The sequence below is a fragment of the Diabrotica virgifera genome, chromosome 6 (genome assembly GCF_917563875.1).
Source record: "Diabrotica virgifera virgifera chromosome 6, PGI_DIABVI_V3a".
Taxonomy (NCBI): domain Eukaryota; kingdom Metazoa; phylum Arthropoda; class Insecta; order Coleoptera; family Chrysomelidae; genus Diabrotica; species Diabrotica virgifera.
The window spans coordinates 35,518,082-35,544,192 of record NC_065448.1 but is presented as its reverse complement, the minus strand read 5'-3'; the positions used below and the strand labels follow the sequence as shown (position 1 = coordinate 35,544,192).

At 31.0% G+C, this 26,111-nt stretch overlaps 2 protein-coding genes across 4 annotated transcripts in view; one reads left to right on the top strand and one right to left on the bottom strand.

The window, feature by feature from the left end:
* The window catches only part of LOC126885852 (zinc finger protein 271-like), a 57,772-nt gene extending 31,974 nt beyond the window's left edge, over positions 1–25,798 (top strand). Inside the window, exon 2 of one of the 2 annotated variants that reach the window (XM_050652623.1) lies at positions 23,923–25,798. In XM_050652623.1, coding sequence (XP_050508580.1) covers positions 23,923–25,250 — 1,328 coding nt within the window. In that variant the 3' untranslated portion in view covers positions 25,251–25,798. Of the gene's footprint in view, positions 1–14,374; positions 17,109–23,922 lie in introns of those variants that run through there. The other variant, XM_050652621.1, reaches the window with a different exon arrangement.
* LOC126885857 (uncharacterized) lies at positions 5,747–10,108 on the bottom strand. Of its 2 annotated transcripts, XM_050652629.1 has the most exons (5): positions 9,827–10,108; positions 6,640–7,038; positions 6,531–6,575; positions 6,210–6,287; positions 5,747–5,958 (listed from the first exon to the last, which is right to left on the bottom strand). In XM_050652629.1, exons 2-5 carry the CDS (start codon positions 7,022–7,024, stop codon positions 5,762–5,764), a joined length of 705 nt encoding a protein of 234 aa, XP_050508586.1. In that variant the 5' UTR covers positions 7,025–7,038; positions 9,827–10,108; the 3' UTR covers positions 5,747–5,761. The 2 variants fall into 2 exon arrangements, with proteins under 2 accessions (XP_050508586.1, XP_050508585.1); XM_050652628.1 differs by lacking the exon at positions 9,827–10,108 and having other exon boundaries at positions 6,640–7,906.
* Positions 25,799–26,111: the final 313 nt, after the last annotated feature.

Genomic DNA, 26,111 nt, shown 5'->3' with positions numbered 1-26,111 from the left:
TGGGACCGTGCAAGTTCGGCAAAGCGACACCTGGTTTCTACGCTCAGCAACATTATTCGCACTTTTAATTATATTGGCCAATTACATTAGTCCTGGTTACTGGATAATTGTCAAGGCCATAGTCCAAAAAATACTAAGAAGAAAAAATAGTATTCAGGTTATGTTATTAAAACGTAAACAATTTTATGTAGTAAATAAAATTAGTTATTAAAATGCAGTACTGCAAGCAAAATACAATTAATTAAATTTACCTTTATATAATAATTGCATATCATAGTAGGTATGAAATGTACGTCAATTTGACAATTTCAATTGACAATATGAATTATTTAAGATAGTTTAAGATAGTTTTATTTAAGATAGTATTTCTCCGCTATTCTCGCACGATCGTTTCTCGTATCCCCTCCAAGTACTTGCACACCGCGAATAGTTGAAATAAAGAATATAATATGGTAATAATTACTGTTATTACTCGTATTTATTATTTGTTATTTTAAAAGAACATAGTACCCATACATCGTGAAAACTTTCATACAAAGTATTCATGATAAGTCTCTGTTAAACATTTCAAAAATAATTCAGAAATGATTTTTTTGTTATTAAAAAATTATGGATGAAGAGTTGAAGAGTTTAGGCGAAATACAAAATTTCAAAATTTGTTAAAAAGTTTCACTGAATACTTTTGTGAACAGGAAAATTATTCAATGAAATAATTTCGAAAATGTTCTAAAAAGGTTTAACTAAAAAAAGTCTTGACGTAGTTGAAATTTTTGGTCGAATGTATTTCGATTTTTGAAGATATTTTGAAGATCTTTAGCGGCGAATCGATGGAGGGTAAAATTGTACATTTACCGCGCGCCTGCGCACACTGACAGTATGTAGTTCATTGCTAATCTTTCAAGATAAGTATGTATGTATCTGTAACCGTGCAAATAAGTCATTAAAAGAATATATTAGTGGTTTTAGGAAATGTATTATTTATTATAATTCTTGTGTTTTTGGATTAATAAAATATTATGTAAGCATAACATTTTTACACTATATGTCGCCGTGTTGTGTAATTATATCCGAAACTTACATGTCTATATGCAGTGCCTCGATGGAGTATAGTATTTTTACTACAAAAACGTTATTACGTAGGTCACAATTTTTGACGTAAGAGAACTGTCAAAACATTAGAATGTGACTTTTCATTATTGCTATGTTTATTATAAACACGGCAATAATGAAAAGTCACATTCTAATGTTTTGACAGTTCTCTTACGTCAAAAATTTTGACCTACGTAATAACGTTTTTGTAGTAAAAATACTATAGTTAGAAATGCGTTAGCACTGAGATTGGAAGGTTGCGGGTTCAATTCCCGGGCAATTCATATTTTTTTTTATTTTTGGTTGTTTTAATAAAAATTTTTTGAAAGTGGTAGATAAGAAAGTTAGTTTGATTTTTAAATAAAATACAAATAACCTTTTAAGTATATTTACTTCGTTTAAATTACCTATTATATAATAGAAGAATATCTTCTTATGTGCGTACATAGTACATACACATTCTTTTTTTTTCAAGTTTCGTGGATGATTTTTTTGGGCAGGAGTAAATTATAACAAAGAGTTACGTGCCGGTTTTTCGTTGTGTTGGAACAAAATCATTTTTAATTTAAAGTTATAAAATTTTATTTATATGCAATAAAAAAATAAATACTTTTAATATTGAAGTTTTCATACCTCTTTAAGATTTTCAATTATAAATGTAACAATTTAATATATGTACATATTAAAAATAAAGATTTTATTGTGAAAAAGAGTTTGCAAATCAATGGCATCGAAATTTTATTTGATCTGGATGTAAAGTTAAATTGCTCCGTTCGTATTCCTTTTCCACTTTCCCCCAAGCCTAATAATAGTTTACGCTGCCGTGTCGTTGGCTATTCGAGTATATGCAGTCGTTCTCTACACGAGTATCAGCGAGTATTTTGAAGTGACAAATAAACGTGACCATCTGTTCCATTTAATCTCTTCTAGGAGAGTATATATATTCTTTGATGGTATTATCAAGACTTAGTACTACTATATTATTTTTTTGTTTGTTTTGTGTATACCACCGCAAATAATGATATGTACCACCAGTAGTACATGTACTACAGATTGAGAACCACTGTTCTAAAGAAAAGACATGTACGAGGGCACACCTTACTTACAAGTGTGAAATTGGTTTTAAAGGTTCTTCTGATCAAAGGCATTTAAAAAGACATCTGATGATACACATTGGGGAACATCTTCCATCTTTGTTGTTTTATATTGTTTTTTCATCAAAACGAAGTGATGAGAGTGAGTGACTGGGAAAACTCTTACCAGTATAGATTGTGTACCTACTTATTTTTTGCAGCTTACTTAACCTGGTCATATAGAACTAGCAAAGTATTTTATATTTGTAGAAAAATCGCTGCATTTCACGTACCTATATTTACTTGCCTAAGTTTTAGAATTAGTTCTAAGCAGTGAATTAATCTTTCCAAAAAATTGTCAGAGTATAGGTCAATATACAACTGCTTTACAAAATCTGTTTCCTTTTCTTTGTTTGTAAAACCCCTTGTTTCTGCATTAACCCCTTAACGTGCACGCTCGAGTTAACTCGAGCATGTTAACTGAACAAACTGCACACTCAAGATAATTCGAGTGTCATTGTACTTTATGTTGCTATAATTTTTCACACTGGAATGCAATCGAGAATTAAAAATAATAATATGAGAGCAAAAAAAAACAATCGTTTTGTTCATATTATTTATCATTTATACTCCGTCTAATTTACTTACCGTTGCACGTCATCCATGTCATAGCCCGTGACGTCACATGATACCAACACGAAATATTTAGGCGGTAGGTGTACTTTTACAGGTAGCTGAATGATTTTGGCGAGTACACTGGCATTACAGCCACTAGACATAATATATTTTATTATGTACGCGTAAAAATAATATTTAAAGATTTCTATTAATGTTAACTTAAAGAAATACACAATAAAATTTTTCATTTAATTTGTATAAATGGATTATAAAGCGTTTTCATGAAGCACATTTGTTCGAAACACACTGTAACTGTAGTCGAACGAAGGTGATATTTTGGCATAAATTGGTAACATTTATTTGACAGGTGCGGTGATGATACTTCATATTTGTTTTTATTCTTTACTATAAGTATTTGTTTCTTTATATCCACTGTTTTTATTATGTACTTTAACGTAAGATTATGTAGCAGATGGATTTCTCGCTACAATGTGTTGGTAATATCATTCATTAATTTTTTATCCTAATTCCCAAAAAATATCTATTTTTCCAATTGATTTCATGAAGTAATTTACCATAAATATTTTAAAGCCGTCCCTGTTTGAAAGTTTTAGAGTATTACAAAATGTTACGCAACGTTGAGAAAGTACCCCAACTCCCCTTGAAAAAATGGTTGAGCCCGTCTGAAGTAACATAAGATTTTGTCAAATAAGTACCTCTAAGGACGAGAATCACACAGTAATTGCGCGTTTTTCCTGAATCTGTGTCTTCACCCGGTGTCGCGGGGAGAAGAAAGTTAGTTCTAAATTTACCATCTTGACAGAAAGAACTCCGGACAGGGAGATGGATGCAAATGTTCGTTTTTTGTCCGATATTACCGGCAGATAGTGGTTGTTAGTTTTGAAATGGATTTCACTGTGTCAAGCGGTGATTTTGTTTGGTTAAGGGTTAGGAGAAATCAACAACCCTTTAATTATGAAGTGAAAAGCCGGTATATAGTAAGACGCCACAGTAATGGTGTCGTAATCCCTTTGTTTGCTGTAGCTGTTTCTGTTCTTATGATCCCAGATAGCAAAATGTGATTCATAGGACATTCATAGAATGTCCTAAAAGAATAATGGAATATTCAGTGAATGTCCCCTAGATATATATATATATATATATATATATATATATATATATATATATATATATATATATATATATATTCTTTATAGAATATTCCTAGGACCAGCATTTTGTTCAGTCCTAGCGATATCCGACGGATATCTCTGGAGAATATTCCAAACAGGTACATTCGGGGAAGCACTCCAAGGAAATATACCATGAATATTGCAGATATTCCTTGAATGATCCATGAATATCCAGGCTCGCACATTCAAGGGGCAATGCCATCGGGAATATTCTAGATATTCCTTAAATATTCTCTGGGCTTTCCAAGTAACATATTTAAAGAATATTCGCATGCACATTTTGCACTGCAGTAATATTTTATGTAAATTAGGCCGAGTGCACACAGATAAGCAAAAACATAATTAATAACAAAACTTTTGAGTAATGGTATTAGAAGCGGTTTTTTCTTCTCGATTAATAGGACACACATTGGTAAAGCAAAACGTTGTAGGTTGTATTGCTTCACCAATGTGTACTCGCTCTATTAACCAAGAAATAAATACTGCGCTGAACATTTTCTATAATTGCGTTTGCTGTATCAGTATGCACGCGACCTTTGCACAATTTGGGGAAATATATGAATGAGAATATTAAAATATTAACTAATATTAATTAACTCTTTATTTCCAAATTAAAATTAATTGTGTTCTTCGTTTTTCTTCATCCTCTCTTTGGCTTTTGTCAGCCATTTGCTTATGGCTACTTCGACTTCCTTAGATGTACAATCTATATGTAGTTTCAATATAGATTCTAAAAAAAATATTTATTTTAGTTTTCATATTTGGATTATCTATACAGGGTGCGGCAGATAAACCATTGGTTAGAAAGATCTCGAGAATTAAAAGGCACTGAAAACTAAGAATTGGCATGTAGGGATTTTCAAGGGTGAACTATTTAGTACAAATCAGCATCCTTTTGCTACTTCCGGTTACACCGGAAGTTGGTTATAACTTTGTTTTTTTTAATGGGACATCTTGAATTTTATGGCATTTTTAGATTGTCCTTTAGGAGCTGATTTCACTGATCTATCACATTTAAGTCCAAAGGTGAATAGTTCCGAAGATATAGGGTGTTAAAAATCGATATTTTTAAATTTTAGGAATTTTTTGTTTTAAAAGTATTGATTATTGGTCAGAACGGATTACATTTTCCTATCCTAACTTTTTATTTACTATACATTGACATTTAATTGAAACAAATACAGGGTAGTCGAGAATTCCGAATTTTTGACCATCCTGTATTTGTTTTAATTAAATGGCAATGGATAGTAAATAAAAAGTTAAGATAGGAATATGTAAGCTATTTTGAACAATAATCAAAATACTGATAAAACAAAAAATTCCTAGAATTTAAAATTATTGATTTTTATCACCCTATGATCAAAATCGGAAATACTGTAGCTGTTTTGTAGTACATGACAGGCTATTTTTAACTACCTATTCCATGAACTTTTATTTGGCAATTTTATATGTAGTAGGGCCATAATACTACATAAAATTGATAAAAGTTTATACATTATTTCCGATTTTAACTTGATACAGTTTACCCAAATAAGCCGGTCATAGTGTATTGGAACTTTCTTATGCAGGGTGCATAAGAAACATACATATCAATGCAGGGTACATATCAATTTTGAGTTTTCAGTGATCTTTAATTCTCGAGATCTTTTTAACCGGCAGTTTACCTGCCGCACCCTGCATAAGAAAGTTCCAATACACTATGACCGGCTTATTTGGGTAAACTGTATCAAGTTAAAATCGGAAATAATGTATAAACTTTTATCAATTTTATGTAGTATTATGGCCCTACTACATATAAAAGGTGGATAGAGGTAATTTCTTATGAACTTCATCATCAGTTATATCTGTACTTTTTTGTTGCCCTCTGATTATAGTGGACAATTCATCCACTTTTCTGTCAATTTCACTAAGTTTTTGTTCTTGTAATTCTAACGTTCTTTTTATTCTTATTAAATATGAAATTGCAGTTTCTTGAGCATTGGCATCTAAAACAAAAATCAAAATTATTGACCAAATAGCAACTACATAGGTGCTTTCACTGTAGTATTGAGCCGTACTTTTTGTTAACAATTCATATTGTTTTCACGCAAACCATCAATTTTTTTAATTGTTAAAAAATCAGTTTAACATCTGTAAAGTTGATTTACAGCCAATACATAAACTGAAATTAGTACTTAAGCACAATGTGAATGGTCTTTAATTTTAGAAATCCAATAACAATTAGAAAATAACTTACTTGTTGGTGTGGGTTTGGAAGTTTCTTGCACGGTTTTTACTTCCTGTTTGTTTTCTAATCCAATATTTGGATGAGTTCCTAAAAGATCATAGTTATAAATAAAGCTTATGTAAAAATACACATTAAAGAATGTGCCACAGCACTTGAATTTGTACTCCAATCTGTCGAACGGTACGTTTGTCAGTTCACTTGCTTTGGTGGTAGATATATGCAAGTGACTATAACACTATGAGTTCATATCATATATTATATTTACAGTACAGCAAGTTAAAATGAATCATCACCTCATAAAACTTATTTTATTATTAAAAATGTGCTCACTTGATTTAGATGGGGTACACTTTTCATGTTGTTCTTTCTTAGACTCTGCAATAAAATAGAATTACAAAATTAAAATTTATAATAACACCTTTTTAATTTTACAACTTACTAGGAAATGAATGTTCAAAAACCAGATCTGACCCATCTGAGTCCTGCTCACTACTACTGCTCGCTATTTTCCTTGGTTTAGGAGGTCTCTTTTGTGGTAACACAGTTTCTTTATCTGATTTGTAATTCTGGCTATTGCACGCTTTACTAGCTCTAATGTGAGCTTTGTTAAACAGTACAAATTCTGTCTGGCTTTCTAACACTGCCTCATGTATTGGCCATTCCTCTAAGGGGTCATATTCTTCAATAATAAAGTTGGATAACTCCTTCTCAGTATGATCGTCCACGGGAGGAAATTTACAAAGTTTGTTTGCTTTGTCATACCACTTAGCTGGTACTGCCTCAATTGTTTCACTTTCTGGAAATCTCAAAACAACCCAAGGCATTTCTTCAACAAATTCTTTGTAGGTTTCCAGTGTTCCATAAAAAAAAGATATGTAACTTATTAAAATATTGTAGAATTTTATGATTTTATGTGCAATAAGATTGCTTCCTGATAATAGTTCAGTAGTGCTCTTCAATAAATAAGGTAATAAAAATAATAAAAACAATAAAATACAGGCTGCATATACCCAAAATAACCATAGGTGCAGTTTTAATTTTTTTAATATCAGCCTAACATGCATGCATAGCTCCACTTTTTTTATTTCACAAATACAGAAGCTACAAATATAACAACTCTTTCTTGATAATAAAAAATAAACCAACTTTAAGGTTGATCTTACTATAATGACGAACATTTCTTCACCATTTTTTAACAATTTTTTGTAATTTCTTTTTTATGTAATTGAGAGTTAGTTGGTGTAAAAGGTTTACGTATAATAATTTATTCTAATTTTAACTACGAGCCTATACTGAATCAATATATATGATGGAACTCTTTTAAATAACTGGAACTGGGACTATTTAAAAGTAATTTTAAAAGAAAATTAAAAAGTATTTAAAAAATGGTCAAGGAACATTTCTCAGTAGGGTAAGATCAACCTTAATAAATACCGAATCACCATGCAGGAAGCATCTTAATTGTTACATATATTACTATTCAGTGCAGTAGAGGTGCAACTACAAATTTGTTATTGTAAGGCATTCTACAGCATTTTAATGCTATATCTGATATTGGCCAATATTTTAAAGTACTTAAATTTTCTACTAAAAATATATCCAAGTTTGATGAATTACAAGGAATGTTAAAAAAGTCAGATTTACTCTGATATTCTGAACCTATTACTACATTCTGATGTAATCTAGGGCAATATACAATATTTTTAATTTCAATAATTGATTTATCTTTTAGGATGCAACAAGAATCTTTTAAAGAAAGAGATAATGCAAATTTCTCAAAGCATATTTTTTTAAATTCAGGCCCTGTAGTATCGTCTATTAAAACACATATTCTCTTTCTAAACAAAATTGGAAAGGAATTTCCTTATTTCTATTTTGTGGAGTAAATTGAATTTTATTAGTGTTTAGTTCATAATTACGCCGAATAATTTGCTGAAGAGGTTTGTCATGCTTTCTAACCTGCTTAAGTAAACTCTGCAAAAAAATTTTCACTAGAAAAATTACTGAAATTCTCTAATGAACCAAATTTTCGACAGTCATCAGCTAAATGCAGCAGATTATGAAAATCGTGTGACATTATTTGTTTACCATATAACCTCTGAACGGTTTCGACAAATTTTCTTAATAAAGCCTCTGCATAATCTATTACATCTACATTGTTGCTATCTGTCAAACTTAATAATAAATGTATTGAAACGGAAAGCATTAAAAATTTTTGATATTTTTGCTTTTCTATTATATCTTTCAAAACAACTGGACCTGTGTAAATTAAAAACTGTCTATATTCAGTAGCTTTCCAGCGTTTTGATTCTTTTAAAGTTCGAGGTTGACGAGAAAATTCTGATGGAATATAACCAGACATTTCCACCAACTTTGCAGATATATTTTCAATTTGTCTACTGGATAGTTTATGTGGAGGTCGCCCGTTACACCAAATTCCACAAACATTTTTTTTTACAACTCCTAATGCAATTAGGTGCATGTAGTCTAATGGTATATCAGTTATTAGATTTATGTTTTTAATTTCACTTAGAATGGTAGTCCCTGTATGATGATCTGAATCATCCTGCTTACTAAAATTATCATGTGTTCTTTTAATAAAATTCAAATCTGTAAAACACACTCTATCACTTATATATTCCCCTTCCTGAGTACATTTTGTACATGAACTGTAGCCGGAATGTCCTTTAATTTTTAGTATCGAAGCCTTTGCAACTGCATCAAATAAAAACATACTAATTTTAAATGCATAGGATTGTCCAAACACCACAACTCCATTTTGAATTAAATTATTTGCCTCATCCACAAATTCAGACAAAAAATTGTTAAAATCATGAGGTTTTTCATATCCGTGATAAATCCCTATCAAAAATACTGGACTGTTTAAACTACATTTATTATTTATTCCCAAAATCGGATAAACTTGACTAGCTGAGCTTTTTGACAATGGTAGGCCATCAATATTTATACCTATTTCTATACAATCTCGAGCTGTGGGTTTCATATTAAACTTTTTATAATGATTTTCTAAACCTTGTTCTATACCAACATGACAGTAATGACCGGGAGTTACATTTCTCATAATAGTACACTTTGGAGTATATAAGAAGGTTCTTGGATCATGAGGTAATTGAGAGAGATTATTACTTTCTTCTGAGGAAAAGGATCTTAAAATATCTAACAAAGCTCTGAGTGATGAATGGGGTACACTATATGAAACGGCCCAGTCTCGCAATTTATTGAACCCTGTTGAATTCGTTGGTTTAATAAAAAATGTAGTATCAGAGTTTAAATCTGGTTTGGAACAGTTTCTAAATTATGAATTGTTTCATTACTGGACATTACTGTATCTAAATCACTCTCCTCACTACTTAAATTAATTATTGGATCACCCATACATTCATCGGAAATATCAGATTGTGAGGCTACATTAATAAACTCATTAGAAGATCCTTGATCATAGTTAGTTTTTACTGTGGTTTTACTTTCACGTGTTCCCGCATTTTCCTTAACATAGTTTAGAACTTGAACTATTTCCCTATTTGTTCTTAGATAAAAATTACGGTTTCGTTTTAACATACTATGCTTTCGTGGCATTTTATAAAGTAACTTAAAATTGTACTTACATTAATATCCACAAAATTTTGGCCGATGCTTGTTTAAAAAGTCGCCTATTGCTACTTGCTTTGCTTGCCGAGAATGGAGAATGCCGATGCCACAAGCCGATGCCGCCAAAATGATCATGGAACAATGGTGTTACACGTGTTACATCAAAGAATACACCATGGAGTGATTATAGATACTTGATTTGTTCTCTTGCTTATGTTTTGACGTGATTAAAACAAAGCTACAACTATTAAACTTGCTTCTTTTTCATAAACATCATTATACACTTGTGCTATTCCATTGAACAAAAACAAAAGTTTGACAGCAGACAGCACGACCGTCAATTCTTCTTCGGTTTTTCACTATGTACACATGGCCCTTTACTATTTAGCTTTTTAGAAATGTCTTAAAAGAATATTCTGGGGATCTGCTCCCAAAGAATATTCCTCGAGAGATATTCTAAGGATGTGCTACTGACGAATATTCATCGAGAAATATTCTTAGAATTTACCCATAGTATTGTTCTATGGATATTCTGTTGGGAATATTCACAGAATATTCGTCCAAGATATATATATTCGGCCGATATTCCTGGAATATTCGGAATATTTATATTCTTTTCAGGACATTGAGAGAATGTCCCAGGAATATTGCATGCTATCTGGGATGTTCTGTTCTCGTGTAGAAGTTCTGTTACCGTGTAGAAGTTCTCTATTGATGTGCCCTATCGAAGCCCTGTGTTCAAGTTTCAGTTTCCCAGAGCCCCTTTGTGTTATGGAATGTCTGCCCCACCCACCTGTAGAATGACGAATGACACATGAAAGTGTTTGAAGTGTGACGTGTGGCGATGAGATTTTGTTTTAAAAGGTATGAGATATTTTGTTTTAGATTAAATTCCAAGTGGACATTAAAGTTTGCTGGTAAAGATTTTAAATATAATAATAGTTGCTTTCATAATGTTGATTTGTTGAATTTTAAAAATAAAATGGAAGTGACATTTGACTTGACATCTGACAGAGTCAAATTTTGTTTCGAAATAAGTAGGTCAAATCTTATTTTGACATACAATGCTCAACCATGTTAAAACCTTTGTAATATTAAAGTCAGTTAAAGTTTTGTGTATTAGTAAGTCATGTAAAAGTTTATAGCTGTTTTTATTTGTCATTTTTATAATAAAATTCGAGTTTTGAAAGGTTTGAATAAACATTGTAAATGTATCTTTTTTTGTTTTTCTAACCCTTGTGGAAAATTATTAACTGGATTCTAATGCAACTGCAATGAGTTTTAGTATATAAGAAAAAGAAATGGCATAGAAGCCATAGAATGCAGTAAATAGTAGCCCAGTTTAACCCCAAGGAGGAATCTATGATGAATGTCTCCCCAATTGGTACCCGTAAGTGTAGCCCAAATGTCCAGTAAGTACCCATATGTGAACCAGAGGATTTATTTCGAATGGCGTCCTTTTTTAAATAGTAGAAAGATCCTCTAGTCTGAGTAAGTATTTGGTGTATTTGGTTATGGTAGTTAGTCTTCTTAACACCCCCTTACCCCCCCTAACGAATCTACGACCTGCCACCGCACAACCAATGAGCTGCCGTCTCGCAAAGAGGCTTTATGTGTCTGCTTCTTTTTCTTTAGCCCCATTTCGACCCCCAGTATCTTAGTAGCTAGTCTTATCCCTGTCCCCACTAGAGCAGACATGTAAAACGCTTCAATTATAACTTAATTCTTGGTTTCTATTTCTAAAGTTTTTATTTATTTACATTGAATATTAATTTGTTTTGCTGTATAATTAGTGTGACCAACTCTAATTCAGTCGAATTCGGGACAAGACTGAAAAAAATACTTGAAATCCGGGACTTTTCAATGAAAATCGGGCTATTTTTTTAATGTGGAACTTTAATATTATCATTTTATTTATTATTTAACATTTTTTATGTCGACAATGATATTTTTGTTGGGAGTCAGCCACAATTGGTTGTAGTGATAATTACATTTTTGTTAGTTTTTGATATATCGACTTCCATTCCGGAAATTGTTCCCAAAAAAGGAAAACTTAGAAAATCAGCTGATGTTGGATTTCCATGTAAATATAACCTTAGATTAATATAAAAATGTAATTATCATTACAACCAATGGTGGCTTAATCCCATCAAAAATATAATTGTCAAACATGCCAAAAGAAAACCGCTTTAGAACATTTTTATGTTGATTACTTCTTACTATTGTAGCTTGTTTCTTAAAATCATATTTGTTTTGCGATGAAATATAATTAGTCCAGGGTAATAAGGTTTTTTCCATGACACTCGAGTAGCCAGGGTACTGAAGCGTTTTTTCGACAGGTAATACCTATAAGAGCAAATTGTAACTATTTCCTGCGTAGGCTCTGGCGGCCATTTTTATTTATAAACAATTAAGTGTCAAAAAATGGCATTTTTCCCTTTTTTTTTCAAATCAATGGAAAACAGTGAAACTTACGGTTTTTTTAGTACAAATATCTTTGAGATTATGGAAAAAGCTTTAAAATGACGTATTACAAAGTTTGATGTACTCATTTATTGTTAATATAATTGCGAAAAAAGGTCGGAATTGCAAAAAAAATTAATTTCGAAATATCTATTGTAAAAATTAGTGTACAGCTTTGAAAATTTTGTCATATAAGGGTTCTTTGGTGCTTAATATGTGATAAAAATTTCAAAGCGATTCATTCAATTGTTTAAATTTTATTTAAATTGTTTATCCCAGAGAGCATTTTTTTGCAATAACATAAGTCAGAAAAAAATGACGTTAGAACCATTCCACAGGTGTCAAATAAAAGAGCATGAGCTATATTTTCAACTTGGTTTAAAAAAAGCAAATAAAAAATGCATTTATTAGTAATAAATAATTATGCAAAAGTATCGTAAATCTTTCCTTATAAACTTTTTATTTTATTATATAAGAAATTATATATATTTATTATAATTTTTTATCAATTATGATATAAATAACATTACTTGGTAGTTATGCACTTAAAACAGGGTAAAAAGTTAATTTTTTTGGAAAAAGTTATTCAAAAAGTTTATAAGTAGAGATTTACGATACTTTTGCATAATTATTTATTACTAATAAATTCATTGTTTATTCGCTTTTTTAAACCTAGTTGAAAATATAGCTCATGCTCTTCCATTTGACACCTGTGGAATGGTTCTAACGTCATTTTTTTCTGACTTATGTTATTGCAAAAAAATGCTCTCTGAGATAAACAATTCGAATAAAACTTAAAGAATTGAATGAATCAGTTTAAAATTTTTATTTCATATTAAGCACCAAAGAACCCTCATTTGACAAAAATTTCAAACCTTTACTCTATTTTTTACAATAGTTATTGCGAAAATATTTTTTTGCAATTCCGACCTTTTTTCGCAATTATATGAACAATAAGTGAGTATATCAAACTTTGTAATATGTCATTTTAAAGCTTTTTCCATAATCTCAAAGATATTTGTACTAAAAAACTCATAAGTTTAACTGTTTTCCATTTATTTGAAAAAAAAAAGAAAAATGCCATTTTTTGACAGTTAATTGTTTATAAATAAAAATGGCCGCCAGATCCTACACAGGAAATAGTTACAATTTGTTCCTATAGGTATTACTTGTCGAAAAAACACTTCAGTACCCTGGCTGCTCGAGTGTCACGAACAGGGTATATTTTTGTCTTATTACCCTGGCCTAAATACCGTCATAAAATGTATGCATTTTGGATATGGTATTTGAATATTACACTCTAGAAATTGTCGACTTTTTTCGTCCCACCAATTCAATTTGATGTGAGTTCTTAAAAAATAACGTATTCAAAATAGAATTTTACTAAAATGTTGAAAATTCGGATGGCCCGGAAGCCTTGCCCGGGACGCCGGGACACGACCTCCTAATTCGGGCCATGTCCCGGATTTTTCGGGCTAGTTGGTCACACTATGTATAATCCATTTTTGCAAAAATTATGTGATGTATTTGATTTAAAAGGAATTCAAGAATTTTTTGTAATTGGGCAACAATGTCAGCTCAGATCTCTAACGTAAATAATGACGTGCAACAGTAAGTAAATTAGGTGGACTGTACATGGGATTGTAAGCTGAACACTTACTTATTCAAGTATAAAATATAATCCTTTTTCTATTTATCAATTTCGACTTGTCTCTTCCTTGTGAGTCGCTTTTGACAAATTTGAGTAGGTATTCATATTCTAATTCGCTAATTCTTGAATTAATTATGTATATCATGCTCCAGCGTAGTAAACAAAATACTTTTCAACAAAAAATTATCGTCCATCGCATCGTCCTTTCGATTATTCCAACAAAAATTGTAATCTAACAATAAAACACTGAAAACGTTTGTTTCGTGACGATTATTTCAGTAATCGGATAAATGCAAGTACTAGTTGGGCTGACCTACGCATTAGGATCACTTTTTACATTAAAAATAAATTGATTTTTTTTGGCGGGCCTTTTTCAAAAAAATTGTGTATTAAGGGGTTAATTTGTGACTTCCAGTAAAAAATTTTACATTCTAGTTATTTTGTATTTTAGGTTTCCTCCAAGATGAGAACAAATTGCAAATTATGGAACCATTAACTAAACCTTCATACCATAAAGGAGACTATATAAGCAGATGCAGTGAGGGAAAAACATTAAGGAAAAATAAGAAAGTTCAGACTGGCCAAAAATGTTACAAGTGTGAAATTTGTTTTAAGCAGTTTATTGATAAGAGTAATTTAAAAAGACATTTGACAGTGCACACTGGTGAAAAGCCTTACAAGTGTGACATTTGTTTTAAGCAGTTTACTAGAACAGGTTCTTTGAAAATACATTTGAGATTGCACACTGGTGAAAAGTCTTACAAGTGTGAAATCTGTTTTAAGCAGTTTAGTCAAGCAGGTGATTTGAAAAAACATTTGAGAGTGCACACTGGAGAAAAGCCTCACAAGTGTGAAATCTGTTTTAAGCAGTTTAGTATAGAACATAGTTTGAAAATACATTTGAGAGTGCACACTGGTGAAAAGCCTTACAAGTGTGAAATTTGTTTTAAGCAGTTTAGTATAGAACATAGTTTGAAAATACATTTGAGGGTGCACACTGGTGAAAAGCCTTACAGATGTGAAATTTGTTTTAAGCAGTTTATTACAGCAAGTAATTTAAAAGTACATTTGAGAGTACACACGGGGGAAAAGCCTTACAAGTGTGAAATTTGTTTTAAGCAGTTTAGTCGAGTAGATGATTTGAAAAAACATTTGATAGTGCACACTGGTGAAAAGCCTTACAAGTGTGAAGTTTGTTTTAAACAATTTAGTGAAGCAGGTACTTTAAAAATACATTTGAGAGGGCACATTGGAGAAAAACCTTACAAGTGTGAAATTTGTTTTAAGCAGTTTACACAGAAAGGTTCTTTGAAACAACATTTGAGAGTGCACACTGGAGAAAACAATTACAAGTGTGAAATTTGTTCTAAGCAGTTTAGTGCAGAACTTCGTTTGAAAATACATTTGAGAGTGCACACTGGTGAAAAGCCTTACAAGTGTGAAATTTGTTTTAAGCAGTTTAGTATAGAACATAGTTTGAAAATACATTTGAGGGTGCACACTGGTGAAAAGCCTTACAGATGTGAAATTTGTTTTAAGCAGTTTATTACAGCAAGTAATTTAAAAGTACATTTGAGAGTACACACTGGGGAAAAGCCTTACAAGTGTGAAATTTGTTTTAAGCAGTTTAGTCGAGTAGGTGATTTGAAAAAACATTTGAGAGTGCACACTGGTGAAAAGCCTTACAAGTGTGAAGTTTGTTTTAAACAATTTAGTGAAGCAGGTACTTTAAAAATACATTTGAGAGGGCACATTGGAGAAAAACCTTACAAGTGTGAAATCTGTTGTAAGCAGTTTAGTCAAGCAGGTGTTTTGAAAAAACATTTGAGAGTGCACACTGGAGAAAAGCCTCACAAGTGTGAAATCTGTTTTAAGCAGTTTAGTATAGAACATAGTTTGAAAATACATTTGAGGGTGCACACTGGTGAAAAGCCTTACAGATGTGAAATTTGTTTTAAGCAGTTTATTACAGCAAGTAATTTAAAAGTACATTTAAGATTACACACTGGGGAAAAGCCTTACAAGTGTGAAATTTGTTTTAAGCAGTTTAGTCAAGCTGGTGATTTGAAAAGACATTTGAGAGTGCACATTGGAGAAAAACCTTACAAGTGTGAAGTTTGTTTTCAGCAGTTTTCGCAGAAAAGTAATTTAAAAAGACATTTGAGATCGCACATTGGAGAAAAACCTTACAAGTGTGAAATTTGTTTCAAGCAGTTCATTCGTATACATTCTTTGCGTGAACATACAAAAGTTCACCCTGGACAAAACCTCTTGACAGTTTAGTAAAACAAGTTATTTGAAAAGACCTTAGAACATAAAATAAACATTAAGCCCCGTATTCATAGTCGGTACTCAAGCCGAACTTGAGGTCGTGCTCAGCCAAGTCGACCTTACGGCAGCGTCGTGCTCAAGTTTTCGATCTGTTTCATAAACGATACTTCGGGTTTTCTCGGTTAAGGTTGTGCTCAAGCATTGAAATCTAGGGAATTTTAGTAAATTTGACATAGGACACCAAATAAAATGCAGATTCTGTCAATTATCTTTGCAATATTTTTATTTACATAATTTGTTTTTTGAAAATAAATTATTTAAATGCTTAAGTTAAATAAAATTTATTATATTTATACATAGGGAAGATAACATTTTTATTTTTTCTAATTCAATAATGTGCTATTATTTCAGAGGTTATTGATAATCGGTATATCCGTAATCTCTTATAGTTTTCATTATTATTTGTGTTTGTGATAAATGATTGCATTGTAAATTTGGATCTTTAAAACAATGGTTTTATGTAGGTACCTACATGTAAATAATGTTCTGTTTATACTTATGTTAATATAAATATACCTATGTATCTATTTTTATTTTGGAGTTAATGTAGGTATTCAAGATAAATGTATGATATTGAAAACATGAAACTGTTTTAAATTCTAAATGTCAATGCTATTTGTGAATATTGATATTACCGCACTAAAAATGACAAAATAGTGTGATATTACTTTATTTTTGTTGGGGAGTAATGGGTACTAATCAAATATTCAAAGAACATAGAGAAAACACTAGGAGATACCCTTTATTTCTCACTGAAAGGAAGGAAAACGGGTGCTTCATAGTATGTACCTACCGTTTTATTAATGGTGTCGGCTTTCTTCTGTTTATATACTTCATCAGACTTAAAACTACAAAACAAATAACTAACGAACAAACCATGACATTGGAACATAATATAAAATGCAATTTACAATGTCCGTGGGAATAAGTCACAATTTAAGTTTGACATTAAATTTATTTGATGTTTAAATTTTTAAAGACAAATCACATGCTATGATTTTTCTGACGGATATTCTTAGGTTAAATTTGATTTTATGTAATCGAATGAACCATCTTTCAATAAAATCGTCCCTTATCAATATGAATGAGTCAGATAAACTTAAATTATTAGAAGGATTTTGTACCAAGCAACAAAAACAATATTGATATAAAATATTAACAATCTTACCCAAATAACAGCACAAAAGTATATATTTGTGAATATTACCCCAGTTTAACAAAATACTGTGATATTACTTTATTCTTTTTGGGGAGTAATGGGTACTAATGAAATATTATTCAAAGTACGTACATAGAGAAAACACTGGTAGATCTTTATTTCTTACTGAGCAAATAAAACTCTGGTGCCTAAATCCACTAAAAATTTCTTACAATACTTTTCTTTTCTAGATGTCTACGTGCATTTCATCTTTCTTATTTATTGTCCAATTGTCACAATCTTACGAAGCCACTGGTCAAATGCCTGTTTCATATATGTACCTACATATTTGAATTATAGCTGCCCTACATACATTTTTGACTTCAATCTTATACCATTGTTCTGCTTCCTTTTCTTCTTATTGTGCTGTCTTCTAACGAAGGTTGGCAATCACTTCTTTAAACGGTTCTCTATCTTTTGCAATATGAAATATCTGTTCAACGCTGAGGTTAGTTCAATATCTGATATTCCTCAGCCATGCTTCCTGTTAGAAGTATCTTTTCTATTTCTTCTTTCTTCTTCTATATTTATCAATTATTGTCACTCCCAAATACTTGTATTGAAATGCCAAATACTGGCATTTTCAATTCTGGACCTCGGAGGTAAACTACACTATGTCGACATGGTGTTATTTTAAACAAGTTCCTTTAATCCACTTATTTTATTAGTTGGATTATACAAATTGGTAATATATTATCATTAAAATATGGTCATATTGACTTTCAACCAATTATGGGATATATCAGATCTTTATTAACATCCTAAGTGCTCTAAACTTTGTTGCAAACACAGTTGCTCGAAATGACATAGTGTAGTTTACCTCAGAGGTCCAGAATTGTGTATGTCTTTGTTCCTGTTTTTAGTGTGACAAATTTATTCTATTTTATCTCTCCACACATTTCAATAATATTTTGTTCTGGTTTCGTTTATAGACATGCATTTTCTTGCTTCACCTTTCAAGTTCCTAACCAACTTCAGTTTTTTCTTATTAAGACAACAATGTCATCTGCATAAATAGTATATTGCTGTTTACATGCATAATTAACTTTATAATTGGTAAGGAAAGGTTTGTCAAATAAACATTTATTTAAAAGGAGGGAAACTCATACTCATTTATTTTAAAATAAAATATAAAAATACATATTGAGAAATAAAATAAAAAGAATGTATCTAACATAATACAAGGATTCAATAATATATTCTCGTATATAATATCACAAGAGAGAAAATTTTGCCGGCAATATTTTCGACTGGTATGAAAGTTTGTTGCCTGGCAATTTTCGCGAATTAAATTTTGACTTAAATCACGAGACGTCAGTCGAGTGATTTTGTCAAAATTTCATAAGCGAAAATTACCAAAAGGCAACGAACTTGAATGAAACCAGGAGAAAATTTTGCCGGAAATAATTTTCTCTCGAATGATATTCGACAAGACTATTTCACGAGACAATTAATGCACCATATCAACGAAATATAATCTTTATTTTTTTATTCATTTATTTATCTTTATTTATTATCTGTCATAATTTTGTCGCTGAGATTTCACGTCGTTAAGGAGTTTTGTCAGTAGGAAACGAAGCGTTGCTATGCCGTTTTATCAGTTAAAAACAGTCTAGTGAAATAGTCGATAAAATACTTACTTTTTGAATGATTTGCGAAAAACTGTCAAAAACGTGGATATTTTGTTAAAAAATTAACATATTCACTCGCAAATAACTCAAAAAGTATTGACTTGGTGAAAAAACTCTATTCGCGGTGTGCAAGTCCTTGGAAAGGGAAACGAGAAACGACCGTGCGCGAGTCGCGGAGAAATATTGCAACTATCTTAAATAATTCATATTGTCAATTGAAATTGTCAAATTGACGTATATTTCATACCTTCTGTCACTGACGCAGAAAAATTATATATTGCTCCACAATATTGATACGATATGCAATTATTATATAAAGGTAAATTTAATTAATTGTATTTTGCTTGCAGTACTGCATTTTAATAACTGATTTTATTTACTACATACAATTGTTTACGTTTGCTAAACATAACCTGCATCTTATTTTTTCTTCTTATTATTTTTTTTGGACTATGGTCTTGACAATTATCCAGCAACCCGGAATAATATAATTGGCCAATATAATTAAAAGTGCGAATAAAAGTACAGAGCGTAGAAATAGAGGTCGCTTTGCCGAACTTGCACGGTCCCAATAGAACAAAAGTTGCTCAAAATTTGTTAATTTATCCATTTCAGGACTTATTTTGGACATATATTTTTTCACCCCTCAAAAGGGGGTGAAAGTCACCCCCGGAGCAAAAGCACACATCGGTACAATATCACTTTTTTTCGTTACCATGTTAGCTATGGGTACGCCAAATTTGATGTCAATCCAAGCGATTCTTTAAAATTTACAGCAAAAACCGTGAAAGAATGTACTAATAACTAATTTCACCAATACAAAGTTATTTAAACTATTTATTAAAATGCTTAGAATGGTTTTATAATGGGAAAACGCGATTAATATCATAATCTATTACAATTAACTATTTAGATGGGAAATAAGCCACAATTAACTTGAAAAAAATAATTTTATTAAAATTTCGATTTTGATTTTTTTCGACACCCGATTTGGGCGTCGAAACGTTAATAAAATTATTTTTTTCAAGTTAATTGTGGCTTGTTTCCCATCTAAATAGTTAATTATAAAAATGCCACAAGGAAAGAGCTTCAGAACAACATAATCTATTACAATTTACAGCAACTATGCGGAATTCTGAGTACAAACCCAAATAAATTAATATGATACCTACGGAGAATGATTACTGATTACTTTTCAAGATTAGAGATATTCGGTTACGGAGTATTTCACACGAAATATTTAACTAAACAAAAACTAACACGGCACAAAGATAACGTCCATCGATAATGAGACTAGATGCTGAATCTACACTTTGACAATTTTTACAAGACGGTGATTCATGATTCATTGCCACCCGTCATTAAATTTTAAAGACGATAATAATTTTAATGTCCTAATATTTAAATTTAGATTTTTTTTTAAATTCTCGGGGGGTGGGGGGCATGGTCCCCTCTCTGGATCCGCCCTTGTGTCACATGGACTACAACTTGTACGTGAGGGTTAGATTTTGATTATGTTAAGCTACACTAATTTATTTTAAAATTTAAAAAAAGGAATCAAATATAGCTCCATCTGTCTCTAAATTTGGGCTTGTCTTCTCACTAATTCAGTTACTGTAAAATTTTGTTTATCGGACCTGCGAAAAGCTCTCATAAAATTCAAGAAAAAGGATTGCGGAATTTTTTTGATAGGACCCTTCTGGCGGAACTTCGTTTTCTAATATTATTATTGTTACTTTAAAAACTGAATTTTTTAGAACTACGTAAACAATATTGTGTATAGTGTTACTAAGTTAACATTTGCCATCATTCATAATTTCAAAAATCAGTTAGAAAATTATATTTTAGTAAATGTCATAAATTTATACATAAAATAATGTCATCAGTTTATATTCAATTAAGTATAGTTAGAAATAAAGAATATAATATGGTAATAATTACTGTTATGCTTCTTTTCATGAGCATTTTTCAGTGCGTCACAAATGATAAAAAAAAAGGTAAGTCCGTGATAATATACATTTTAGTGACATGACATTTTAGTTAAATCTTACAGTTGTCAAATTTTATTTGCAATTTGGCATAAAAACAAATCAATTGTCTTTATTGCATTTATAAAATGGTATTTTCTTTGACTTGTATAGTCTTTTAAATTGTTCAGATTATATTCGTAGATATATTATATAATTCGCAAATTATTTTATTTTCGATTATGGCGCCATCTATAGACAACTAGAATAAATGTTATAAATGTCACCGACGAAATGTAATCACCGACGTGCGTTTTTTTCTGTCACATACAATTTAATGCGTTAGAAAGAAACCGAAAAACTGTGACGCACTGAAAGATCCTCATGAGAAAAAGCATATTACTCGTATAACTTATTAGTTATTTTAAAAGAACATAGTACCCATACACCGTGAAAACTTTCACACAAAGTATTCATGATAAGTCACTGTTAAAACATTTCAAAAACAATTCAGAAATGATTTTAAAGTTTCGTGGATGATTTTTTTGGACAGGAGTAAATTATAACAAAGAGTTACGTGCCGGTTTTTCGTTGTGTTGGAACAAAATCATTTTTAATTCAAAGTTATAAAATTTTATTTATATGCAATAAAAAAATAAATACTTTTAATATTGAAGTTTACATACCTCTTTAAGATTTTAAATTATAAATGTAACAATTTAATATACATATTAAAAATAAATATTTTATTGTGAAAAAGAGTTTGCAAATCAATGGCATCGAAATTTTATTTGATCTGGATGTAAAGTTAAATTGCTCCGTTCGTATTCCTTGTCCACTTTCCCCCAAGCCTAATAATAGTTTACGCTGCCGTGTCGTTGGCTATTTGAGTTTATGCAGTCGTCCTCTACACGAGTATCAACGAGTATTTTGAAGTGACAAATAAACGTGACCATCTGTTCCATTTAATCTCTTCTTCTAGGAGAGTATATATTTTTTGATGGTATTATCAAGACTTAAGTACTACTATATTATTTTTTTGTGTGTTTTGTGTACCACCGCAAATAATGATATGTACCACCAGTAGTACATGTACCACAGATTGAGAACCACTGTTCTAAAGAAAAGACATGTACGAAGGCACACCTTACTTACAAGTGTGAAATTGCTTTTAAAGGTTCTTCTGATCAAAGGAATTTAAAAAGACATCTGATGATACACATTGGGGAACATCTTCCATCTTTGTTGTTTTATATTGTTTTTTCATCAAAACGAAGTGATGAGCGTGAGTGAGTGGGAAGACTCTTACCAGTATAGATTGTGTACCTACTTGTTTTTTGCAGCTTACTTAACCTTTTCATATAGAACTAGCAAAGTATTTTATATTTGTAGAAAAATCGCTGTATTTCACGTACCTATATTTACTTGCCTAAGTTTTAGAATTAGTTCTTAGCAGTGAATTAATTTTTCCAAAAAATTGTCAGAGTATAGGTCAATATACAACTGCTTTACAAAATCTGTTTCCTTTTCTTTGTGTGTAAAACCCCATGTTTCTGCATTAACCCCTTAACGTGCACGCTCGAGTTAACTCGAGCATGTTAACTGAACAAACTGCACACACTCGAGACAATTCGAGTGTCGTTGTACTTTATGTTGCTATAATTTTTCGCACTGACATGCAATCGAGAATTAAAAATAATATGAAAGCAAAAAAAAACAATCGTTTTGTTCATATTTATCATTTATACTCCGTCTAATTTACTTATCGTTGCACGTCATCCATGTCATAGCCCGTGACGTCACATGATACCAACACGAAATTTTTAGGCGGTAGGTGTGTTCTTTTTTAGAATCATTTTGGCGAGTACACTGGCATTACAGCCACTAGACATAATATATTTTATTATGTACGCGTGGAAATAATATTTAAAGATTTCTATTAATGTTAGCTTAAAGAAATACACAATAATATTTTTCATTTAATTTGTATAAGTAAATGGATTATAAAGCGTTTTTATGAAGCACATTTGTTCGAAACACACCAACTGTAATCGAACGAAGGTGATATTTTGGCATAAATTGGTAACATTTATTTGACACGTGCTGTGATGATACTTCATATTTGTTTTTATTCTTTACTATAAGTATTTGTTTCTTTATATTTACTGTTTTTATTATGTACTCTAACGTAAAATTATAACTTAATTCTAGGTTTCTATTTCTATTTTTATTTATTTACATTGAATATTCATTTGTTTTGCTGTATAATCCATTTCCGCAAAAATTATGTGATGTATTTGATTTAAAATGAATTCAAAATTTTTTTGTAATTGGGCAACAATGTCAGCTTGGATCTCTAACGTAAATAATGATGTGCAGCAGTAAGTAAATTAGGCGGACTGTACATGGGATTGTAAGCTGAACACTTACTTATTCAAGTATAAAATGTAATCCTTTTTCTATTTATCAATTTCGACTTGTCTCTTCCTTTTGATTCGCTTTTGACAAATTTGCGTAGGTATTCATATTCTGATTCGCTCATTCTTCAATTAATTATATCATGCTCCAGCGTAGTAAACAAAACAAAATACTTTTCAACAAAAAATGATCGTCCATCGCATCGTCCTTTCGATTATTCCAACAAAAATTGTAATCTAACAATAAAACACTGAAAACGTTTGTTTCGTGACGATTATTTCAGTAATCGGATAAATGCAAGTACTAGTTGGGCTAACCTACGCATTAGGATCACTTTTTACATTAAAAATAAATTGATTTTTTTTGGTGGGCCTTTTTCAAAAAATTGTGTATTAAGGGGTTAATTTGTGACTTCCAGTAAAAATTTTTACATTCTAGTTATTTTGTATTTTAGGTTTTCTCCAAGATGAGAACAAATTGCAAATTATGGAACCATTAACTAAACCTTCATATCATACAGGAGACTATATAAGCAGATGCAGTGAGGGAAAAACATTAAGGAAAAATAAGAAAGTTCAGACTGGCCAAAAATGTTACAAGTGTGAAATTTGTTTTAAGCAGTTTATTGATAAGAGTAATTTAAAAAGACATTTGACAGTGCACACTGGTGAAAAGCCTTACAAGTGTGACATTTGTTTTAAGCAGTTTACTAGAACAGGTTCTTTGAAAATACATTTGAGATTGCACACTGGTGACAAGTCTTACAAGTGTGAAATTTGTTTTAAGCAGTTTACACAGAAAGGTTCTTTGAAACAACATTTGAGAGTGCACACTGGAGAAAACCCTTACACGTGTGAAATTTGTTCTAAGAAGTTTAGTACAGAACTTAATTTGAAAATACATTTGAGAGTGCACACTGGTGAAAAGCCTTACAAGTGTGAAATTTGTTTTAAGCAGTTTAGTATAGAACATAGTTTGAAAATACATTTGAGGGTGCACACTGGTGAAAAGCCTTACAGATGTGAAATTTGTTTTAAGCAGTTTATTACAGCAAGTAATTTAAAAGTACATTTGAGAGTACACACTGGGGAAAAGCCTTACAAGTGTGAAATTTGTTTTAAGCAGTTTAGTCAAGCAGGTGATTTGAAAAAACATTTGAGAGTGCACACTGGTGAAAAGCCTTACAAGTGTGAAGTTTGCTTTAAGCGGTTTAGTCAAGCAGGTGATTTGAAAACACATTTGAGAGTGCACATTGGAGAAAAACTTTACAAGTGTGAAATCTGTTTTGAGCAGTTTAGTCAAGCAGGTGATTTGAAAAAACATTTGAGAGTGCACACTGGAGAAAAGCCTCACAAGTGTGAAATCTGTTTTAAGCAGTTTAGTATAGAACATAGTTTGAAAATACATTTGAGGGTGCACACTGGTGAAAAGCCTTACAGATGTGAAATTTGTTTTAAGCAGTTTATTACAGCAAGTAATTTAAAAGTACATTTGAGAGTACACACTGGGGAAAAGCCTTACAAGTGTGAAATTTGTTTTAAGCAGTTTAGTCAAGCAGGTGATTTGAAAAGACATTTGAGAGTGCACATTGGAGAAAAACCTTACAAGTGTGAAGTTTGTTTTCAGCAGTTTTCGCAGCAAAGTCATTTAAAAAGACATTTGAGATCGCACATTGGAGAAAAACCTTACAAGTGTGAAATTTGTTTCAAGCAGTTCATTCGTATACATTCTTTGCGTGAACATACAAAAGTTCACGCTGGACAAAACCTCTTGACAGTTTAGTAAAACAAGTTATTTGAAAAGACCTTAGAACATAAAATAAACACTAAGCCCCGTATTCATAGTCGGTACTCAAGCCGAACTTGAGGTCGTGCTCAGCCAAGTCGACCTTACGGCAGCGTCGTGCTCAAGTTTTCGTCCTGTTTCATAAACGATACTTCGGGTTTACTCGGTTAAGGTTGTGCTCAAACATTGAAATCTAGGGAATTTTAGTAAATTTGACATAGGACACCAAATAAAATGCAGATTCTGTCAATTATCTTTGCAATATTTTTATTTACATAATTTGTTTTTTGAAAATAAATTATTTAAATGCTTAAGTTAAATAAAATTTATTATATTGGTGGGAAGATAACATTTTTATTTTTTCTAATTCAATAATGTGCTATTATTTCAGAGGTTATTGGTAATCGGTATATCCGTAATCTCTTATAGTTTTCATTATTATTTGTGTTTGTGATAAATGATTGCATTGTAAATTTGGATCTTTAAAACAATGGTTTTATGTAGGTACCTACATGTAAATAATGTTCTGTTTATACTTATGTTAATATAAATATACCTATGTATCTATTTTTATTTTGGAGTTAATGTAGGTATTCAAGATAAATGTATGATATTGAAAACATGAAACTGTTTTAAATTCTAAATGTCAATGCTATTTGTGGATATTGATATTACTCCACTAAAAATGACAAAATAGTGTGATATTACTTTATTTTTGTTGGGGAGTAATGGGTACTAATCAAATATTCAAAGAACATAGAGAAAACACTAGGAAATACCCTTTATTTCTCACTGAAAGGAAGGAAAACGGGTGCTTCATAGTATGTACCTACCGTTTTATTAATGGTGTCGGCTTTC

What these genes read in the sequence shown, in the direction of transcription:
- LOC126885857 (XM_050652628.1), bottom strand. Translation starts at nt 7,378, where the DNA reads ATGTTCGTCATTATAGTAAGATCAACCTTAAAGTTGGTTTATTTTTTA. An exon ending in TTTTGAACATTCATTTCCTA is followed by an intron (nt 6,576 to 6,639) that starts GTAAGTTGTAAA and finishes ATTTTATTGCAG; the next exon opens with AGTCTAAGAAAGAACAACAT. An exon ending in GTGTACCCCATCTAAATCAA is followed by an intron (nt 6,288 to 6,530) that starts GTGAGCACATTT and finishes ATGATCTTTTAG; the next exon opens with GAACTCATCCAAATATTGGA.